We start from the raw sequence: 23,817 nt of genomic DNA, 5'->3' as shown, positions 1-23,817 counted from the left end.
AACCGCTGAGTGTTCCTCTAAAAACTATCCGATAGGAAACAGTGGACGCTACAAGAACTTGTATATCGAGAAGGACATATAATCCCCTCTAATTTAACTTGAACTGTTCGCAGCTTTTTGATTTCTCACTCATTTGTGTTTTTAAGTCATACAGAATTTAAAAAACCTAAATATATCATTGGGAAAAAACAATGCCGTATCCGCAATATGTCTGCGCCCAGTGATAGCACACATCTAGTGAAGGTACCTTCCTTTTTATCTGTCATTTTCAAAATGCAGTTTTTCTCTGATGATAAGATTACGTGTGAATTTTGTAAAGGATGCCTTTCATAAAGTTGCACTACATATTTATTAATAATATTTTCATAAAGGCGAACTTTCATTGATTGCTTAAAGCACTATCAAACACCTTTGATCCTGCATGTTTGTTTTATGTATTTTTTTGTTGTTGAACCATTGTACTGAATGCTTACTATATATATATATATATATATATATATATATATATATATATATATACATACACATATTTTAAGTTTGAGTTTTTCATCTAATATTTATATTTTATTTCAATTCAGCTTTATTGCAGTGACCAAAAAATTATTTTAATTGTAGTTAACAAAAACAACACTGACTCCAAAGTACATGGCAAAAAATACCATGGTGTCATGTCTAAAAAAATGTTTAAGAATTTTATTTTGTTTTATTACTCAAGAATTTAAATGTGATGCACATATTAAATCATTGTTTACAATTATTTAGTCTTTTTTTTTTTTTTTGTGGTCACATTTTGTTTACAAGACAAATTTTGTTTGTCTTTTTACACTAGTTTCATGCGTAAGCGCTCCAGATTTCAGGACATGTGGAAGACTGTGCATGTGGTTTCACCCAGAATCTGGAGCAGAGATCTACAGAAAGCCTGGAGCACGTGGGCTTGCAGACTCTGCTCTCAAACCCCATCCAACACACAGCCTTCACATCATCCCAGGACACAAGCTGAGAAAGCCAAACGCAGACGAGCACGGGAGAAGGCCATACTCAGTAGTGTGGGTTATGCATAATGAAAACAGTGCACATTTCATATGGTTTAAAACCATTCAAGCCTTATAACCCTTTAACCCTTATAGGATGTGAGTGATGTTGAACTGAGCTGGTCTGATAAAGAGAAAATAACCTACAATGAAGCACTCTTACCTGGAGAGAAGAAAGGTAACAATGCTTTTCCTCCTTCTCTTCATATTATTTCTTGTGTTACTGTGCATTGATGTTCTGAATGTTTTTTCCACTGTTGGGGTTTATGTTTGACTAATGCAGTTACCGTATTATAGATGCCTATGCTATCATCCCTATCTCTGTAACTCTTCCAAACATCCTCTCTTTTAGACACCACTCTGCCCTTCCCACAATCCTACAGCCCAGAATATGTGGAGTTTGGCTGGTATCAGTGGTGGGAGAAACAGGGATTCTTCAGTCCTGAGCAGCATGTAAGGGAGCAGTTTGTTATAGCAGTTATATGCATTATTATCTTCTTCAATAATCTGTTAATCCAATAAAATAGTCTGAAGTCTAAACTATAAACAATTTGTCTAAAGTATGTCTGAAACTTTTTATTACCAGCACTTCAACCAGTGTGTTTATTGCTTCTTTGTGATGAATTCATATAAATGGATTTATTTAAAATAATAATTTATTTATTTATTTGCACATTAAATTAAACAGCAAAAACATTTATAATGTTACAAAAGATTTTTATTTCAAATAAATGCTGTTTTTTTAACTTTCTATTCATCAAAGAATCTTGGAAAAAAAAATGTATCGTGCTTTTTACAAAAATATTAAGCAGCACAACTGTTTTCAACTATTATGAAATAACAATTGTAATTAACAAATGTTTCTTGAGCAGTAAATCAGCATATTAGAATGATTTCTGAATGATTTTGTGACACTGAAGACTGGAGTAATGATGCTGAGAATTCAGCTTTACCATCACGGGAATAAATTACATTTTTAAATATATTCAAATACAAAAACAGTTATTTTAAATTATAACAATATTTCACAAAATGAAATTTTTGATCAAATAAATGCAGCATTGGTGAGCATAAGCTGTGCCGACTTTGTTCTTTTAGTAGAGCGGATGTATTATTGCATGTTACATACTTTTTTGACATACATTTATTAGTGTTCTTAGTGTTTTTAACCAATTTTTTTTGTGTGTCTTATTCTTCAGAGTAAACAGCCCCATTCTGTTGATAAATATTTCTCCTTATGTATTCCACCCCCAAATGTGACCGGCTCTTTACATCTCGGACATGCACTGACAGTGGCTATAGAAGATGCTTTGGCTCGCTGGTACCATTTTAAGAAACTCTTTGATTAATATTCAGTAACATGACATACATCAACAATACATATATTATACACAATAATATTGAACTCTGACAAAGTGTCCATTTATAGAGATCTTATATATATATACATACTATAAGATCTCTATAAATGGACACTTTGTCAGAGTTCAATATTATCTTGGATATTATAATATTTTGATAAAAATATGATGTTTTCAATTCAGGCGAAGGATGCAGGGCTACAGGGTGCTATGGGTTCCAGGCTGTGACCATGCTGGAATTGCAACACAGGTATCCCATCTCTACATCTGTTAATGATGCTGAGATTTCATTTTCTATGTGTATTAGCTGTTCAGAAAACTCTCTGATGTGTGTGATAGTCTGTGGTGGAGAGGAAGCTGTTGAGGGAACAGGGGAAGTGCAGACAGGACTACAGTAGAGAGGAGTTTCTCAAACAGGTCTGGAGATGGAAAAATGAGTGAGTCTTTGTCTCTCCTTTTTTGCTGTCCTTCTTTTCTATATGGAAGCTTGTTTCTGCCACAGAATAAAAAATAAAACGGTTAATTGCGACTTTTGATCTCACAATTTGGACTTTTCTTTATAAGTTCCAATTGAAAGTATCTCACAATTATGAGGGGGAAAAAATCAGTATTGCAAGTTATTAACTCGCAATTGTGAGAAAAAAAGTCAGAATTGCAGGTTAATATCTCACAATTGCGGAAAAAAGTCAGAATTGCAAATTTATATCTCACTATTATATATGCCAGATTGTGAGAAATAAAGTATTTCAATTTCAGACTTTATTACTCACAATTGCGAGAAAAAAAGTCCGAATTCCAAGTTTATATCTCACAGTTTGCGAGATTGTGAGAAATAAAGTAAAAAAGTTGTGAGAAATAAACTCGCAATTGAGTATCACAAAGTCTGTTATATTTCTGAATATTATTATCTATATTTTTTATTACAAAGTCTGAAAATATTTTTCAAAGAATTTCAAGTTTATATCTTGCAATTCAGTCTTGATAACTCACGATTTTTTTTTATATCTCATAATTCTAAGAAAAAACAAAGTCAGAATTATATACTCGCAATTGCGAGAAAAAGTTAGAATTGCCAGTTTATATCTCACAGTTTGCAAGATCATGAGAAAAAAAGTCCAAAAACTGATTCCTGCAAATTAACACAATATAGTTAGCAATTGCATATTTATATCTCCCAGTTGTGAGAAATAAACTCAGTAAATTGGGGATCATAATGTCTGAATTGCAAGAAAATATTTTTTAATTACATTTTTCTCTCACAATTCTGAGAAAAAAGGCCAGAATTTTGAGTTTATGTCTCACAGTTGCTAGAAATAAAGTCATAATTGTGAGTTTTTATCTCACAACTGCATGAAAAGTAAAAATTGTGAGATAAGACGCTGCAATTACCGTATTTTTTTATATCCAATTCCATAAATATCAGAGCCTTTCAGTGGTTCAGCGCCTGTTTATGGTACAATTGCTACTATTACATTATCCATTTCCATACAGTAACTCTTTATGGACGTCTTTTTTAATTAAACTTAAATGTTTGGCTTTCTGTCTTTTCTTTTAAATGTTTTTTTTTTTTTTTTCTCCACAGAAAAGGGGATGAGATTTATCATCAGCTGAGAAAACTAGGTGCATCTCTTGACTGGAAAAGAGCCTGTTTTACAATGGACCCGGTAATAAAAAGGACTTTCTCAGTTCACACATTGGCTTTTTTTAGAATAGCATACTACTGTATTCCTGCAGTAAATAATATACTTAATATAAATAATATATGTAAATAATATACTATACATTCAGTTCACATAAGGATACTTAATTACATTTAATTGCATTTAAACGAAAATATATTATAGGTTACATTTATATTAAATACAATTAGCTGATCTTTAGAGGGCTTTTTTAGACCCGCTTAAACTGAACTTAAGTGCCCCATTGTTTTTAATATTATAACTACTTCTATTGTCTTTGAAAAGTGGTTAAATGGTGCCGAATACACTGACAAGCATTTATGGTATATTAAAGTATACTGTACTTCAATCTCATTTCTATTGAAACTTGTATGTCATTTATTTAAATCTATTTGTAATATCACATTTGTTATGATTAAGCTGAAATTGTAGTACATTTAAAATATATTAACTTTAAATGTAATATTGAATAATACAGTTAAATTTATAATCAAGTACTTTACATGTGCTTAAGTATGTTAGTCAACACATCAAAATAAGTGTACTTTTATAATGCATGACAAAAGATTATTAAAACTAGTGATTTAAAATGTACTTAAAAGGAAAACTTTTAATTTGACAGTATTACAAAGTACACTTTAGTCAATGTTGAAAGTGTGTACTATTTATTCCATTAATATAGTATCTGCAACTACAGATTTGTTTAAAATATACGGTAACACTTTATTTTAAGTGTATTTTATCTTCATGTATTTACTAACCTTAAACTTAACTCTATAGTAATTACATGTAGTTAATTAATATCACCCAGTACTTATTTGAGTACAAAGTAACTGTCACCTTAAAATAAAATGTAACCAAATATACGTTTAAGATTTGACGTACACATTCAGTACAATTAAGCGCACTTCTTTTTCTTGAGGGTTTTCATTGTGACGAATGAACCAGGACTATTATCGACTGCAGTTTTCATCCGTCTTAGGAGACATTTTGTCTACAAAATTGTATTAAACGTTACATTTTTCTCTCTAGGGTTTCAGCAGTGCTGTGACTGAAGCTTTTGTCAGGTTGTGTGACTCTGGGCTCATCTATCGTTCCGAAGGTCTGGTCAACTGGAGCTGTGCGTTAGAGTCAGCCATCTCAGATATAGAGGTGCATCACTGGGCCAAACACTGTCTGACAACACTAGCAATGCCACACATTTCTTGTAGACTAAGGCATGGTTTGATGTGTTAAGGTGGACTCAAAGGAGCTGTCTGGCAGGACTCTTCTGTCTGTTCCCGGCTATCAGCAGAAAGTGGAGTTTGGGATCATGGTTACATTTGCGTATCCTTTGGAGGGACAGGGTAAGTGGATTTGTTTCAGTTTGCTCGATTTCTTGAGATTTTGTTTTACCCCTTTAGTTCTAAGGTGTGGTTTATTTATTTATTTTATTTAGAAAGAGAGGTTGCCGTTTCAACCACTCGTCCAGAGACGATGCTGGGAGACGTGGCCATTGCTGTTCATCCTGATGACCCTCGATATAAAGTAAAGTTATAATGGTTTTCAAATGGATTTTCTTGTCAACTGTTCTTATAATAATTACTTATCATGGCTGTACTTGTGTTCAAATGAGATATTATTGTATTTACAACCAGAGCTCAAGCCCAAAATCTTCTTTTCTCTTCAGGATCTTCATGGCAAACACTGCAGGCATCCATTCACAGAGCGGTTATTACCTATTGTCACTGACTCTATGGTGGATATGGCATTTGGCACAGGTATTTCATTTGTTTATGCATGATATTTTTGGAGATGAGTGGTTAATTTTATTTGCTGGATAACTGGATATTTTATTGTTAAATGGGCCCTTTCCACATTTCCAGGGTTCTCAGAAGAAGTTATGCTAGTTGGGTAAACTTCTATAGTGGTAAATGGGAGACGACAGCAAATATGTAAGGGTTAATGCCCGACGAGGTGTCCACTGTCAGGTATTAATGGACGACGGCGAGGCGTGAACCGTCCGACGCGCAGCAGAGTCCATTAATACCTGACAATGGACACCTCGAAGGGCATTAACCCGCTTATACCATGGTCACTTGCCAAATAACACATTTTTAAAACTTTAGTTTATATTTTAATTAGTTTTACAATCGAAATCTAAAGTTTTTACAAACAATAACTTGGTTTCCCTGGTTACGCCTGACGGTTTATTTAGCAACCGGAGATATTTATAGTCCGCTCAGCTCGTAGAACCCTTCAGTTTACTGCCTGTTGCTATGGTTACTCACAGCTGATGTAGCCAGCGAATTTATTTATTAATTTCGAATGGTAAAACAGTCAGTTTCACCAGAACTCCTTTACTAGGTGTCCTCTATCACTTTTTAATGGACACCCTGCAGCCAATCAGGAAATATACAGTTTTTTTGTCGGAAATATACCGTCTTTTTAATAGGACTTCATTGTTATGAGGATACAGGATGAACCCAATTGCAGACGGTATACAACACTCAAGGTTTATTAATACACAGAAAACAAGGAAAACAAAACCCACAAGGGGGTTAAACAAGGACAAGTCTGACGAGGGAAGACTAAACTAGACTAGACTGACACTTGACAAACTAGACTATAAACTAACAACAGAAACAGGATCAGTAAATCTCTAGACAAAACTCTCACAAGGTTTGCACAGGTAAGATAACACTCAGGTAGGAATCACAATGAACCGACACAGGACAGCAAACACAAGGGGATTAAATAGGGAGAAACTAATGAAGACAGCAGGTGACACAGATGAAACAATAATGACTAACGAGGAGAACAAGGGGGCGGGGTGAGGTAACGAGACAACACAAGCACATGGCCCAAACAAATGGCCATGTGCTTGTACACAAAACATGGGTCTGTCATGATCCTGCCTCAAGAATTAAAGAATGACAAGGACTAGATGGCAGAATCATGACATTCATGTGTCTTGAATTTCTTGTGAGGGTGAAATATTTCCGGATATGTCACATTGACCAACAGAAAGCTGCTTGGACTAAAAGTGACTTCTGTGTGAGCGGTGCTTCAAAACTACACTATTGTCAATGGACCTTTTTTGCCTGATAATCTGATGAAATTTCACTATTAAAATTTCAGCCCCAGTCTTTCAACTTTGCCTTCATAGGTGCTGTTAAATTGACACCAGCTCATGACCACACTGACTTCCTACTCTCTCAGAAACATTCACTCCCACACCTCACTGTGATTGGAGGAGATGGGACCATGACCTCAGTCTGTGGCCAATGGCTAGAGGTACAGGGATCATTTTATAATTTACCTTTACCAACCTTTTATTCTCTATTGTGATGAATATCCGAGTGAGATGGCTTCTGGAACTAAAAAATGTAGGGCAGGACTTGATTTTGTCCATTGGAAATTGATTGAATCATTGAATCGTTGTGGTTTGCTATTGCTGTGATGTCATGTGAGTGACAGGTTTTCCCACCTTCGCACCAGTAAACACATCATCAGAGAAGAAAAGAGATGTCGTTGCAAGTTATTTAGTTTAAGGATTATGATGGATGATAAATCAAAATACTAATAATAATGTACACGGATAAATAATTTATGATAAACACTGGAATATTCCATAAAAAAGTTGAATTATGAATTTTGATTTTATGGTGACTTTGTCCTCAGAATTATTACACAACCACCTCATTACAATTATTGAATTATTGATCATGGGATAATTTTGGATGACTGTGATCATTGTGCACATTTGGGTTATTTTTATGTTTCACAGTCAAGGTTTAATCCGACCACCATAAATGTTAAAACCTATTAGCAAAATTGATCCCTTGTTTTTATTACAAATAAATAATATCTACTGTATATTCTACTAATATTGGCAAAGACTTTTGCTATAATTTCAGTAATTATTTGATTATTTTCACTTATAGTACTTGAAGTATTTGACTTGCAGTATTTGTCAACATTAATTGAGATTAATAAAGGCTTTTGAAGTATTTTTTATTGTTAGTTCATGTTACTACTGTTAACAACTGGAATCTTATTGTAAAGTGTTAACAAATGATTATATCCCCTAAGACATCAACTTGAGAGACATTTTTTCTAATTGTAGAAAAAAAACAGTATTCAGTGCTTAACTTGGTGTGAATGGGTAAATAACTATGTAAATAACTATGCTAACTATAAGTATATCGAAAATTATAATAACTGTATTAGCACACATTTTGCAGTTTTAAATTTGGATGGATTCTGATTTAATGTCAATGTTTTTATCATTCATCAGCTGTAAAAAAACAAAAACATTCTGAAAGTGATTCCAAAGATAATGTTCCTCTCTGTCACTATTGGTATAGTTGTGGTGTTAACTTCCATATTCTCATAGAATAACAACGATTATCACAATTTTATGCTTATAGTTATCGCTGTAGTTATCATCCTTGGTGTGAATGGGCTTTTAGTGCTCAGCTTTGATCTATATTATTCACACAATGAAACCTATTCAGTTTTGAGTGTTAGAGGCCTCTAAGAGAAACATAGCTTGCCGCAAGACTTTTTTATTTTTAAATAAAGGTCAAACTAGCAACTGGAGGCATCTACATGTGCATCTTCAGTGAAACTGATGAACAGATTGAAAGTTTGTTCACTGGAAAGACTTTGTAAAGGTCAAAGAATCTGTACTGTAGAGCAGGCCTCTATATATGCATTAACATATTATATTACAGGAGGTCAGCGGGCTGTATGTATATTTCAATATCATGAAACTAAGGAGTTTGAAAGGGCTCTGAGATCAACATATCCACAGTTTAGCCTTCTGGCTTGAGGGAAAACTGGTCTAGAATGTTAAAGCATATTTGATTGTAATTATGCAAACCTGCAAACCTGTTACCAATATCAACCCAAAGCCTAAATGTGCTTAAAAAATCAATATTGAATATGCTAACTTATCAACTTCCTGAGAACAATTTTAAATTGAGAAGAAAATACTTTATTAATGTCAATGCTTAGGTTTCTCAGGGTTAAAATACTGCAAGAAGTGAAGAAATTGTATTACTACAATTTATTACTATAATATAATATAATATAATATAATATAATATAATATAATATAATATAATATATTATATTTTATTATAATATATATGTAATATAATATAAAATAATATTATATGTGACCCTGGATCACAAAACCAGTCACAAGTTGCACGGGCATATTTGTGGCAATAGCCAACAATACATTGTATGGGTCAAAATTATCGATTTTTCTTTTATGCCAAAAATCATTAGGATATTAAGTAAAGATCATGTTCCATGAAGATATTTTGTAAATTTCCTACCGTAAATATATAAAACATTTATTTTTGTGAGTGAATGCAGCACAATCGTGAACAGAAATGGATAAGTTTAAAGGCGATTTTCTCAATGTTTAGATTTTTTTGCACCCTCAGATTCCAGATTTTCAAATAGTTGTATCTCGACCAAATATTGTCCTATCCTAACAAACCACACACCAATGGAAAGCTTATTTATTCATTCATCAGCTGTCAGATGATGTATAAATCTCAATTTTAAAAACAATTACCCATGTGACTGGTTTTGTGATCCAGGGTCACATATAATATAATATAATATAATATAATATAATATAATATAATATAATATAATATAATATAATATAATATAATATAATATAATATAATATAATATAATATAATCCATTTTATTTGTATAGCACATTTAAAAAACAAAGGTTTACAAAGTGCTGAACAAGGGATAATACATAAAAACGCATATAAACATATGTGCATATAAACACATAAAACATGAACACATACACACCTAAAACAACATATGATGACACAGTTAACATGATGGGTTAAAAGCCAGAGAAAATAAATGAGTTTTAAGACGAGATTTAAAAGATTCAAGGGTTGGGGCCAGTTTGATCTGTGGAGGTTTCTGTGATTCCACAGTTTAGGGGCGGCAGCTGAAAAGGCGCGGTCACCCCTAGTTTTTAACCTGGTTTTGGGAGCAACCAGCCGAAGTTGCTCACTAGACCTAAGTGACCGTGAGGGGGTGTAAATCTGTATTAGGTCTGAAATGTAACACGGAGCCAAACCATTTAGTGATTTAAAAACAAACAATAAGATCTTAAAATGTATTCTAAAATGGACTGGAAGCCAATGTAACGAGGCCAGGACTGGTGTTATGTGTTCATGCTTGCGAGTTCCGGTTAAAAGACGTGCGGCCGAGTTTTGTACTAACTGTAAGCGTGAGAGAGAGGTTTGATTTACACCAATATAAAGAGCATTACAGTAATCTAATCGCGTTGAAATAAAAGCATGAATCACATGTTCAAAGTGCTTAGGGGATAAGATAGGTTTAATTTTAGATAAAAGCCTCAAGTGATAAAAGCTGGTTTTAACAACATTATTTATTTGTTTATCTAGTTTAAAACCATTGTCTATTTTGACACCCAGATTTGTGACTGAGGGTTTCACATATTGTTTCAGGTAGCCCAGGTCAACGGGTAAGATATCATTGACCCGACTGGATCCAAACACAATGACCTCGGTTTTGTCTTCATTTAGATTAAGAAAGTTAGAAGCCATCCAGGCCTTAATATCTTTTAAGCACTCCAATAGAGGTGTGAGGAAGTTACTTTCGCCTCTTTTAAGGGGAAGGTATATTTGAGAGTCGTCCGCGTAAAAATGATAGGAGATGCCATGTTTTCTAATTATGTTTCCTAGGGGAAGGAGATATAAAGAAAAGAGAAGTGGTCCAAGAATAGAGCCCTGTGGAACACCACAAGGAAGGGGGGCAGTCGATGAACCAAAATCTCCAAACTTTACTGAAAAGCATCTCCCAGCTAAATAGGAGTGTCTCTAATACCAACAAAGCAGTGTCTCTAATACCAACACAGTGCTCTAGACGAGAGATTAAGACTGCGTGGTCAACTGTATCAAATGCCGCAGTGAGGTCTAAAAGCACTAATATGGCAGAATTTCCTGAATCATTTATTAACAAGAGGTCATTAAAAACTCGTAGGAGTGCTGTTTCAGTGCTGTGAAAAGCTTTAAAACCAATATATAATATAATATAATATAATATAATATAATATAATATAATATAATATAATATAATATAATATAATATAATATAATATAATAATAATATTAGTAGTAATAATTGAGTTGACTGAGTTCCATAAAGTAAAACTAAATGGAAAGTGATATTCTTTGAAAGATGATAGGGAAGTCATTGAAAATAAAATAACAATTAAATCATTCTTTGTATTTATATGCATTAGAATTAATCGCCAACAACAAATTAATGATAATGACAGCTTTAGCCTTTTAAGGTATCTCTATATTTGACGGAATGGATATTGAGCATGTAAAGTATGCTTCTGTCTTTTAGGGTGTTAAACGCTTTGATGCCAGGGAACGAGTAATTACTGCGCTGATGGAGAGGAATCTGTTCAGAGGAAAGAAGGATCATCCCATGTCATTACCAATCTGCAGGTAAACCACTGTAAATTTTACCCCAAACCAGTCAATTCTTCCCAATCTTCTCACTTCTGAGATAATTACAGGCTGCTGAATTATCATCTGTCTATATTTCACCACATTTTTGTGTACTTACACAGACCATTCCTTTAAAACATTTTTGGCAGCTTTTTTATTATTATTTGACTAAAAAAAATACCAGTAGTCTTTGACCTTATGTCCTGTCTTGATTTTATTCCTCCCACATAGCCGCTCTGGAGATGTCATTGAACCATTGCTGAAGAAACAGTGGTTTGTACGCTGTCAGGAAATGGGCAAAAAAGCAGTTCAAGTGAGTGAGCGTGTTTTAAATGTGTGGTTGCATTAGATATAAATTGTGTTGATACGCTAAACCACTACTACCATTTAAAAGTTTAGGGTTAAGGATGCATGATGCATTACATTTATCAAAAGTTACAGTGAAGTCATTTATAATGTAACAATAGATAATTATTTGTTTCAAATAAATGCTGTTCTTTTTAACATCAAAGAATCATCAAAAGATTCATCGAAGAATCCTGAAAAAAAATAATAATGGTTTCCACAAAAATATTAAGCAGCATAACTGTTTTCAACATTGATTATAATTAGAAATGTTTCTTGAGAAGCATTTTAAAATATAGTAAAGCAGAAAATGGATGTCAAATATTTCACAATATTACTGTTTTGACTGTATTTTTCATCAAATAAATGCACTCTTGGTGAGCATAAGAGACTTATTTCGAAAACATTGAAAATATTACCTTCACCAAAGTAATCGAACAGTCATGCACATTTACAGTTAAAATTTCATAATCCTGGTTTTGTTTACATGGCCTTAAATTGACATGCTTGTGGTTTAATGACTGTCCCTGTTAATAGTCCCTCGAGCAATAGCAAATGCAAAAAACATATTCCTGTTACTGGTCAATGATGGTGTACAAACCTTTAATTTGCCACTGAAATTCACAAATTTCAATTTCAAAAATACTCTTTTTAGGCAGTGGAAGAAGGGGATCTACAGATAACTCCTCACTTTTATTCAAAAATGTGGAAGAGCTGGCTGTCCAACATCAGGTTAGCCTTATTATATCCACACTACATAGATCTTTCTTACATATGCAAAGCTTGATTTTTAAAATGGACTATTTTGTAGGTTGTCTGAATGTCTATTTGACTAGTCAGTGAGTCTTAAGGAGACACTGTATAATTAGGCTGGTTTAGGGTCATTTCTATATGAACAGTTATACTCTTCTGGTAATATTCTTTCAATTACATGCTTGAATAAGATTTTTTATAACTTAATTTATATCTCCACCTTGCAGTGATTGGTGTATTTCCAGACAGCTTTGGTGGGGTCATCAGATTCCAGCATATCGAGTGACTCTGCAAAACTCAAAGGACACAGAAGAGGTGGGGGACTATCATAAAATCTGGATCTATAGCCCAAAGATGACCTTTAATGTACTTGCTCCACCATAATGTGTCCGTGTGATTAGGCCTGATCGTATTGTGTGAGGTTTTGACGAAAGCTTTGACGGTTGTTGACTGTCTCGGGCAGGAGCAGTGGGTTTGGGGCAGGAGTGCTGCAGAGGCTCGACATCGTGCGGCTGTGAAGTTTGGGGTGAATCCTGATGCCATCACACTCACACAGGGTGACTATCATAGAGTTGACATGAATCACACTTCTGTTTTGATGATTACTACTCATAATCTAGACTACTTTTCAAAAGTTTGGGGTCTTTAAAAAAAAAAAATCTGTTTTTGAAAGAAGCCTCTTATGCTCACTTAATCAAAAATTTTGAAATATTATTATTATTTAAAAAGAACTGTTTTCTATTTTATTATATTTTAAAATGTTATTTATTCTTGTTATAGAAAAGCTGATTTTTCAGCATCATTAGGGGCCGATCACACCTGACGCGTTTTTCAGGTTCGAAAACGCGAGGTGCACAGCACTATAGTCGCCTCTCACTGCAAAAAACGCGTCAGGTGTGATCGGCCCCAGTCTTCAGTGTCACATGATCCTTCAGAAATCATTCTTAAATGCTGATTTGGTGCTCAAGGATCATTTCTTATTATTATCAATGTTGAAAACAGTTGTGCTGCTTATTTTTTATTTTTTTTTGGAAACCATGATAGAAGATTCTATGATGAATGGAATGTTAAAAGCTTTTATTTTTTGATAGAAATCTTTTGTAACATCATAAATGTCTTGCTAAATAAAAGTAATATTGTACTGATCCAAACTTTTGAATGTTAGTGTATATTTCAGTAATGGAAGAAATATTGAAGAACAGATATTAAGGAATGGCAGCTCATCTGAGTTGTTGTTCCAAACCTGTATGATTTTTGTTCTTCCGTGAAGCTAAAAAAAGACATTTAGCAGAATATCTAAGCTGATCTTTTTCATAAAATAAGGTGAAAGGTCACCCAGGACTGTCAAGCCCCAAGTGACAAAAAGTACCTTAAAATTTGTTTATATGACTCATGCTTTATATAGTCCTCTGTCAGCTTTGTGTGAAAAGAAAACAAATGTAAATTATTTACTGAAAGTTAAATAATTCATTGATATTTTTTTATTTTCAGACACAAGCTTTTAAATCTCGTTCACGTTCACACATATTAAAATGTCACATCAGGTTTGTCCTCAGTAATGTGGTTTTTGTATACAGCTGATCGCGACACCCCTAATTTGAATATGCATTTATTCAAATCACATGAATGAAATTTGAGAGTTTTTAGTCAACAAATTAAACTTTGATCACACAAATCTGTCATATGGCGTCAGAAGACATGACATATATTAATTTGGGCAACTCTTATGAAACATTATATTATACAATCAACTATTTTACAAATGTGACTTTTAGAGTCAGAATTATTCGTTTTGTAAGGCTGATCTTAAAACTGATTACTTGCTCACAAATCAACCACGTGTCTGTTTGTTTCAGACCCAGATGTGCTGGATACTTGGTTCTCTTCTGGTCTCTTTCCATTTGCAATGCTTGGCTGGCCTGAGCAGGTTCATTTTATAGTCCATTTTTCTCTCACCGTCATGAAAAAACACCTATATTTTAATATGTGGAGATGAACATGCTTTGATCTGACTCTCTATTCTCAGACAGAGGACCTAACCCAATTCTACCCCAATTCCATTCTGGAAACAGGAAGTGACCTCATCTTTTTCTGGGTGGCGAGGATGGTGATGCTGGGCAGAGAGCTGACAGGCCAGCTGCCCTTTAAACAGGTTGTGTTGATGGCTTATTGCTGAGCTCATAACTCTAAATGTCATATCGTAAGGTTGGCAGGAATTGGAAATTTTATATTGCGATGTGCGTCATATACCAAAAGTATCCAAAATGTCACTGAGAAATGTTACCATCTATTTTGCCATCAAAATGTCTTAAAAGTTTAGTGCAGCTCTGACTCTTTTATTGCTCTTTCTCTCACTTCTCCATCACTGTGTGAAACAGGTGCTCTTTCACTCTCTGGTGAGAGATAAATATGGGCGGAAGATGAGTAAATCTTTAGGAAATGTCATTGACCCTCTTGATGTCATCTCAGGGATTTCTTTGGAGGTATACACTCATACTCACTCTCAGCCTGAAGGCCTATTTCAACCACATGCAAAACATAAATTATGTTGTATTGATGCATTTACTTTTGAAACTGGAAATTATGGGTGTTGCAAATCAAACGGCTTGTCTTCATTTTTAATGGGGACCTATTATGCCCTTTTTCAAAGTCTTGATTTTGTTTTTGGGGTCTATTAGAATAGGTTTTCAATGTTCAAAAACTACTCTCTTTCCAGTATGTCAGTAACGCTCTGTTTAGTTCCTGTCTCTATGAAGCCCCTCCTTCGAAAAGCACAGTGTGCTCTGATTGGTCGGCTAGACCAGTGTGTTGTGATTAGTCAACCACTTAGCTCATTTAAAATGAAAACGGTAAATAATAGCTGATTCAAAATATTAATAAAAACTATTGTAATATCTCATTAATACATACATAATTTGCTACTTGTTATTGCTAGTTAATTACAGGTTGTGTTAGTGGGAGGGGCTTTCTTATACTGGAGAGCATTTAATTGGATAAAAATGCCTGTGTGCGATGAGTCATAAATAAACTTGGTCCATGTCTCTGGAAGGCAAATGTTAAATGATTATATCTGCAAAAATATGTATTTGTATTTAGTCTGCTTTTACAGTAGGAGTGTGCTAATACATGGATGGCCTCGAAACTAATACTAGGGATGCACAATACAGCTCTACCAATATTAAAGATTGTTTTAGTTTATAAATATTGGACATTTAATTGTGCATTCTCATTTTTACATTTAATTTACCTTTGCCATCATTTAACACATTTGAAGTTAATCTTTAGAAACACAAATAATTTATCAACACTGTTAAATCTTTTGCAAATCTCAGAATAAATGTCCATTTTCAAACTGTATATGATAAAGTTGTGATTCCTAATTTCACTTGTAGCATTTAAATGATTGATTTTAGTCTTTTTTTCTTTAAAAAAATAATTAGACAAAATAGTATTACATTTTAATATTAGCCATTTATTGGTAATTAGCCATAACATGAAAATAACTATTGGCTTATGATATCGGCCGGAATTTTAATATTAGTGGATCCCTTACTAAAAAACATCTAGAAAAAACTAACTAGAAAAGACCAGTGTTGTAAATGTTAACTAAAACTATTTAAAATATTTTCATTAATCAAAATAAAGGTAATAATAATAACAAAATATAATTAAGATGAAAAGCGTAAACTTAAAAAGTTTAGTTGCCTTGTCAACTAACTGAAAAGAAAAAAGTTTAAATTTCAATACTAAAAATACTTAAACTTAAAAAATAAATTAAAGCTAAAGAGAAATATGAAAAAAAAAACTAATAAAAATGACAAAAACACAATAAAATTACTAAAACTTAGTTGAAAATAAAAACTGAAAATGTAAAAAATAAAAGCTAATTCAAAACTAGCTTTTAGTGTATAAATAATATACAAATATCACTGGAATATATTTGGGAAAAAAATGTCTTGGCAGATTTTTCTTATACATAAGTGTAGTTTCATAGCGTTACACTTGATTTAAAAACTTTTAAAGCCCTTTCTATGCCTGTGTTTTTTTCTCCTTTCCCTTTTTAGTTCCTACAAACACTAAATTCTCAGTATATTAATAAAAATAATAATTCAAACGTATTAATGAATATAACAAGACTTTGTACAGCTGGCAGTGAACAGCTATCAGTCAGATGTCCTCAATAGGCCTCAGGGCAGAACTGACTCCACTCATTTTGAAAGCACAGCCAATCCATTGTGAAATCTTAATATTTGAAACAGCTAATGTTCTAATCACCATTTATTCATGAGGACTTAATTTCCTTATCAGTCACATTCTGGTTTGATCTCTGTAGAGACTTCAAGAGAAAGTTAAAGAAGGAAACTTGGATCCGAGAGAAAGCGTTGTTGCCATGGAGGCTCAGGTCAGTGCGAGGCTCTCTCTATTCCAGTGATCCAGACGTTCCCAAATGAGCAGGTTCACCTCATTTCCTGTCCTTTCTACAGAAAAAAGATTTCCCTAAAGGGATTCCAGAGTGCGGGACAGACGCTTTGAGGTTTGCTCTCTGCTCTTATAAAGCCCAGGGTAAGTCGCCCTCATTCCACAGTCCTGTAATCAAACCTTACGATCAGAAATACCCAGAGTTCTTCACTCCCTCCGCTGATGTTTTGTTCAAATCCTGTCTCAGGAGAGGACATCAGCCTGTCTGTGTCTCATGTGCTGAGCTGTAGACATTTCTGTAATAAGATGTGGCAGGCGGTGCGCTTCACCCTCGCCACGCTGCATGATGCAAGTTTACCGACATCATTAGCAGAGGTACGACAGCAAATGTACATAACAATAAAACAACCCGTCGAATCTCAGACGGATCCAGCTCACTGCATAAAACCAACATGATTTAATAATCTTCATCCTCCTGTTCTGAATTTAGGTTCTGATGAAGAAAACGCTTTATCTCATGCTGCATTTTGTCCTGAACCTCCTCTATGCTGTTTCACATTCTTTCTTCTGCTTTCATTCGGTTTAATGAGATTAAATCATAAAGGAAGAAGAACAGTGCCAGTGCTAAATGACTTGTAGGAGCAAATGGCAGAAAATCCATTTGAAGGATGAAGTGACAGATCTTCACGGAGATTATCAGTTGATAACTGTGTTTCCTCCACAGTGTGATTATGTCAGTTAGAAAATGTACTGAGAGCCTGTTATAGTGCACATTTTGCGTTAAGGGAATTTTGAGAACATATTAAGTGAAATAATTGAGTATTTTTGCGAATTCTTTATTTGCTGTGATATTTTTTTTAATGCATATACTACCGTTTAAAAGTTTGGGGTCAGTAAGATTTTATTTTTTAAAGGAATTAATACTTTTATTCGGCTAGGATGCATTAAATTGACAATAAAGCGATTTAGAATGTTGCAAAAGATTTAAATTTCAAATTTCTGTTCTCTCTTAATCAAAAATCCTGAAAAAAATGCATCATGGTATCCAACATGGTTTTCAACATTGAAAATAATAAGAAATGTTTCTTGAGCAGCAAATTAGCATATTAGACCGATTTCTGAAGGATCGTGTGACACTCTTTTTGTGTGACACTAAATTCAGCTTTAACATCACAGGAATAAATGACATTTTCAAGTATAGTTGAATTTTCAAAAAAGTTCAGAGATTTTTCAAAAACATTAAAAAAAATCTTACCAACCCCAAAATTTGTAACAGTACTGTAAATTCAGTCTGAAATTTGACTGAATCTGTAGATCCTAAATACCGGCATTGAATAACTACTAATATTGATTTTAAATATTTTTCTCAATTTGTCTCTCAGACCTATCCTTTATCCAGCATGGACAAGTGGATATGTTCGCGTCTCTACAGCACAGTTCAGCAGTGTGAGCAGGGTTTCGAGAGCTTCGAGCTCCACACGGTCACGTCTGCACTGCACTCTTTCTGGCTCCACAGTCTGTGTGACGTCTATCTGGTGAGTATGATCTGCACTGCAGTGCTGTCATGATCTGATGGATCTTACAATCATTGATTGATGAGTTTCCTCCCTAAACTGGCTTTTTTTGTTCTTCTCTGACTCCTTCAGGAAAGCATCAAGCCGGTGTTGAAATGTGAAGGCTCTGATAGTGAGGAACAGAGAGTTCGTGAAAGGAAGGTGGCCACGTCTGTGTTGTATCACAGCGTGTCCGTCTCTCTCGCTCTCCTCTCGCCCTTTATGCCGTTCCTCACAGAGGAAATGTGGCAGAGACTCGTACCTTACGGTGACTCTGACGGGACCTCTACCAGCCTGTGTGTGCAGCCCTACCCAAAGACCTCACAGCTGGTGAGCCAGTCAGAAACACAAACACTACACCTGCTTCCTGACTGAGAACATGCTGTTCTCTTTTTGACACAAAACAACTCTTGTCAATCTCCTCCTTCACCACAGGAGCACTGGTACTTTGCCAAGGAGGAAGCAGACTTCTCTTTGGTACAGGAAGTTGTCCGAGTGGCGAGGTTACTGAGGGCCCAGTGCCAGATGACAAAGGAAAGACCTGACTGTGAGAAAATCTCAGGTTTTTTTACTTCACGCAAATGTTTTAGTTTTGGTAGCTGTGTTTGCAAAGGCAAGTATCACTACTGCAAAACTTTGAAGTAATATTTGAATATTATTTTATATACTCTTATAGCATTATTTAATATTTTGAATTAATATTATATTATATTATATTATATTATATTATATTATATTATATTAGATTAGATTAGATTAGATTAGATTAGATTAGATTCGATTATCAGTCAGGGTTATTATTGTTAACTAAAACTAAAACCATAAAAAACATTTTGTTTTTAACTTAAATAAAATAACGTTAAAATAAACCTTAAACTTGTTTTATTTCAGCTAGTTGCCAAGAAAACATTTCTCATTTGATTTATTTTAACTCAATGTACTAAAATGAAAAACTGAAAAAAATATTAGTAAAAGCTATAACTAATACAAACTTTTAATCAAATCTATAATAGTGTCTCAATGATACTAAATTAACACTGTTTTGGAGTTAATTGGACCCCCCTTGGACCCCCTTTTGCCTTCAGAACTGCCTTAATTCTTTGTGGCATTGATTCAACAAGGTTCTGGAAACATTCCTCAGAGGTTTTGGTCAATATTTACTCGATAGCATCACAGTTGCTGCAGATTTGTCGGCTGCACATCCATGATGCGAATCTCCCGTTCCATTACACACCAAATGTGCTCTATTGGACTGAGATCTGGTGACTGTGGAGGTCATTTGAGTATAGTGAACTCATTGTCATGTTCAAGAAACCAGTTTGAGATGATTTGAGCTTTTTTACATGGTGCGTTATCCTGCTGGAAGTAACCATCAGAAGATGTACACTGTGGTCATAAAGGGATGGACATGGTCAGCAACAATACTCAGGTAGGTTGTGGCGTTTAAACAATGCTCAATTGGTACTAAGAGGCCCAAAGTGTGCCAAGAAAATATCCAACACACCATTAAACCACCACCAGCAGCCTGAACAGTTGATACAAGGAGGGATGGATCCATGCTTTCATGTTGTTTATGCCAAATTCTGATCCCACCATCTGAAAGCAACTTTTTTCCCCGTCTTCTATTGTCCAATTTTGGTGAGCTTGTGTAAATAGTAGCCTCAGTTTTTGGTGCCTGACAGGAATTTTTGAAACTGTTGATATACTGGGATTTTCACACACAACCATCTCTAGGGTTTACAGAGAATGGTCTGAAAAGAAAAAATATCCAGTGAGTGGCAGTTCTGTGGGTGAAAATGCCTTGTTGATGCCAGAGGTCAGAGGAAAATGGCTAGACTGGGTTGAGCTGATAGAAAGGCAAGAGTAACTCAAATAACCACTCGCTTTAACTGAGGTATGAATAAAAGCTTCTCTGAACGCACAACACGTCGAACCTTGAAGCAGACGGGCTACAGCAGCAGAAGAACACACTCGTCAGCTAAGAACAGGAAACCATGTTCATTCAAAGTCACTTAAATCACCTTTCTTCCCCATTCTGATGTTCAGTTTGAACTTCAGAAGATCGTCTTGACCATGTTTATATGCCTAAATGCATTCAGTCGCTGCCATGTGATTTGCTGTTTAGATATTTTCATTAGCATGCAATTGAACAAGTGTACCTAATATAGTGGCCGGTTAGTGTATAGTAGCTTAAATCTTTCATCATGTGATCTATAATAGTTGTGTCTTCTAGTGTGGGCAGTGTGTGGACCAGATCAGGTTGAGACTCTTCTCCACTTCAGATCTGCTATCTGCACGCTGGGCCGAATCTCAGCGCTTCATCTGCACTGTCCAGAGGGAGGTTTCGCTGACTCCCCTCCACCTAAGGCCAGTGCTGTAGGGGTGGTGGATCATTCCATCTGCTTGCATCTCAGTGTTCAGGTAATGCAGCGTAAGATTTTCCTTTCTAAAGTAAGGATGCTTCTATATATACACACTGCTGATGTCTCATTCTTTCTCTGTCAATGTAGAATGGTATTAATGCTGACAAACAGAGAGCTCTTCTCTCTCAGCGCAGAGAAAAGCTGGCTTCCAAACTCAAGAAAGCCCTCGCTCGGACATACGTGCCCAACTACACAGAAAAAGTACCTGATAAAGTCAGAAAAGAGACAGAGAATAAGGTGAGTGCAGGGTAATGGGAAGTTTTATCTCACAAAATCTGTACAGGCCATCTTACACAATGAAGCCTATTGTAGGACCTTTTCTTTTTTTGCATTGTGACGTTATTTTGTCATTATAATGATGCAAACAATTATATTTTATTTTAATTGTAAAAGCATTATGCAATCATAATGTACATCATGCTAATATTTGTTGTATTAAATGTAATCTAATTGTTTTTTTGTGTGTTTTTTTTGTATTAATCTAATGACAATTTGGAAGACTTCATTGGTAATTCCTTTCAATTCCAGAGGTTAAATATGACATGGATTTTCTTTGTAAGATTCATTCACCTCTACGTGAGAAAGATATTTTAAAACCAAATTTAAATAGCTAGTCGTCCGGATTTCTATGTTACTTGAAATGCATGAGGTTTCCTTGCAAGCCTCATTGCACACTGTTTTCACACACTGTTGAAATTCCATTTTCAACAGAAAACACATTTTATTTTGAATTAAAGTGCAATATGAGATTATGCACATGTATTTATGTGCTTTAAAATGTTTATGCATGCACTTCATGCTTCATTCTGTATATCCCATGAGAAATCTACATTCTTGTCAATAGAATAATATAAACAGCTGAATAAGGAGCTTGCATGCATTTTTTTTGTGTTCTAAAATAACCAGATCACAGCTATGGAGAAGGAGCTGAAGAACATTGAGGACCAACTTTTGGCTTTGGAAGAAATAAGGAAAGAAGTCTAATGGACACATTCAACCAAATACTAAAGCCATCCAATAACCAGATGGAAAGAATACTTTTTTTCTTTTAGTAAATTGATAAAGATGCCTTGAAACAGACAATGAGTCACTGCTTTATTCAACAACAACAACAAAAAATGGCTGGTGCATATTTATTATGTTGTTTCGATATAACATTAATGTAAAATAAATTATTTACCAAATAACACAATTTGTGAATCATTTTACTTTTGTGTACCTTTTTTTCATTGTATCAAATTCTGTGAAATGCATAAGAAGACTCACAAAACAGGTTGTTCAAGATTAATTTTATTTTTTTGTAAAACATCTAATCTATGCTTTATTAATTAACCAGTTCTATGCTCTGCCTATAGACATGAAGGAAAAAAATAGTCTGAAAGGTACATTGCTGGTGAATGTGATCTATTTATATAAACAGCCTGTTTTTAACCATTAGGCTATATTATTTTATTATGTTATACAATCTTATACATTATGCTAATATATATATATATATATGTGTGTGTGTGTGTGTGTGTGTGTGTGTGTATGTATGTATGTATTACTACTACTATCATAAAAGATATAGTATTACGCCTTTACTCTTTCCATTCAAAATTTAACCACCAACATCCATCTTAACATGTATTTGTAATGTATGTAATAATAACCGATTTATCTTCACTTCAGTAAAACCAGTTTAATGATTGTCAAAAAATTTCACAATTTTAGATTTTTGCAGTTTGGTTACATTTTTATAACAATAACATTACTTCAAGTTATGCATTTATATTACATACTGACCTTATCAAACACAAGCACGTTTCAAAACAAGACAATTCTGTGTATTGGCTGTAGGTGTCGTCATTGTTGATTGTGTCATTGTTGCCCAAGTATCTCAGCAGGGAACTCTTCTTCATCATTCATATCTTCCCTATCAGTTGTCTTCCTCATCTAGGTCATACTCAGTGTTGTCCTCAATTTAATGATTCCTTCTAATATACCATATTTGTTTTGTTTTTTCATCGAAGGAGTCATGATAATACAAATGGTCTTCTGAACAGTAATATGTTTTTTCATTGTGCTGAAAATGAAATATGAGCAATGCCCAAGAGATTCATATTAATAAGCCATGAGGAAATATCTGGAGTAACAGGCTGGTTCTCATTTGAAGGCCTCTAAAAATGTTTTGCATTTAGATGGCAAGTTTAGAAAAAGTGACCAAGCCACATTATTCAGATAAAGGGCACATGTACTGTATATTGGGGGGAAAAACTGTCAAAATGGTGAAAAAGACCAAACACGATTGCACTGTTATAGTAAAATATTTCTACATCATGGTAGTATTTGTTGCAATATACTTTTAACCCTTATGTTGCTGGTCAATTTGACTGATTTTGAAATACTGATGTTTTGCTTGAAATTTTGTGACCCACTTTCATTTGGCTCACACATCACCGAGAAAAATATGTTTAGGATTGGGTGCTCGACAAAGGAAATAATAATAAACAGAAAAAAATCGGCACACCAAATTCTATAGTGGACTGGATGAGCATGTCGTCTGACGAAGAGCCTGCGTACTCGAAACGTAACCTGTGTCCACTATTATTATTTTTTTGTGCATATTTTCGTGCTTTGGTGTGCTGACCTTTTTTCTGTTTTTTACTTTTTAAAATATTAAAATGTTTTTTCATTTTTTTAAATTGTTGCATTACTGTTTATAATAGTCATGTTTATATTCTCAAGCATGAT

General features: G+C 34.2%; 1 protein-coding gene across 2 annotated transcripts; it reads left to right on the top strand.

Annotated features, from left to right (window-relative positions):
* Positions 1 to 33: 33 nt before the first annotated feature.
* vars2 (valyl-tRNA synthetase 2, mitochondrial) lies at positions 34 to 22,350 on the top strand. 2 transcript variants are annotated; one of them, XM_084131271.1, is made up of 30 exons: positions 34 to 243; positions 830 to 1,046; positions 1,128 to 1,209; positions 1,384 to 1,484; positions 2,231 to 2,352; positions 2,576 to 2,642; positions 2,732 to 2,829; positions 3,975 to 4,056; positions 5,104 to 5,223; positions 5,309 to 5,417; positions 5,510 to 5,598; positions 5,741 to 5,831; positions 7,220 to 7,347; positions 11,485 to 11,588; positions 11,823 to 11,904; positions 12,592 to 12,668; positions 12,917 to 13,004; positions 13,153 to 13,246; positions 14,546 to 14,616; positions 14,716 to 14,841; positions 15,068 to 15,172; positions 17,023 to 17,091; positions 17,174 to 17,252; positions 17,356 to 17,483; positions 18,491 to 18,643; positions 18,755 to 18,991; positions 19,097 to 19,208; positions 20,895 to 21,082; positions 21,172 to 21,321; positions 21,991 to 22,350. In XM_084131271.1, exons 2-30 carry the CDS (start codon positions 834 to 836, stop codon positions 22,066 to 22,068), a joined length of 3,243 nt encoding a protein of 1,080 aa, XP_083987397.1. In that variant the 5' UTR covers positions 34 to 243; positions 830 to 833; the 3' UTR covers positions 22,069 to 22,350. The 2 variants fall into 2 exon arrangements, with proteins under 2 accessions (XP_083987397.1, XP_083987398.1); XM_084131272.1 differs by having other exon boundaries at positions 44 to 243; positions 13,159 to 13,246.
* Positions 22,351 to 23,817: the final 1,467 nt, after the last annotated feature.

This window comes from Abramis brama (assembly GCF_963993115.1).
Source record: "Abramis brama genome assembly, chromosome: 12".
NCBI lineage: Eukaryota > Metazoa > Chordata > Actinopteri > Cypriniformes > Leuciscidae > Abramis > Abramis brama.
The sequence above is the reverse complement of the archived record's forward strand: the minus strand, read 5'-3'. Positions and strand labels throughout refer to the sequence as shown.

What these genes read in the sequence shown, in the direction of transcription:
- vars2 (XM_084131271.1), top strand. Translation starts at nt 834, where the DNA reads ATGCGTAAGCGCTCCAGATTTCAGGACATGTGGAAGACTGTGCATGTG. An exon ending in AGAAGGCCATACTCAGTAGT is followed by an intron (nt 1,047 to 1,127) that starts GTGGGTTATGCA and finishes TAACCCTTATAG; the next exon opens with GATGTGAGTGATGTTGAACT. An exon ending in TCTCAGGGATTTCTTTGGAG is followed by an intron (nt 15,173 to 17,022) that starts GTATACACTCAT and finishes TGATCTCTGTAG; the next exon opens with AGACTTCAAGAGAAAGTTAA.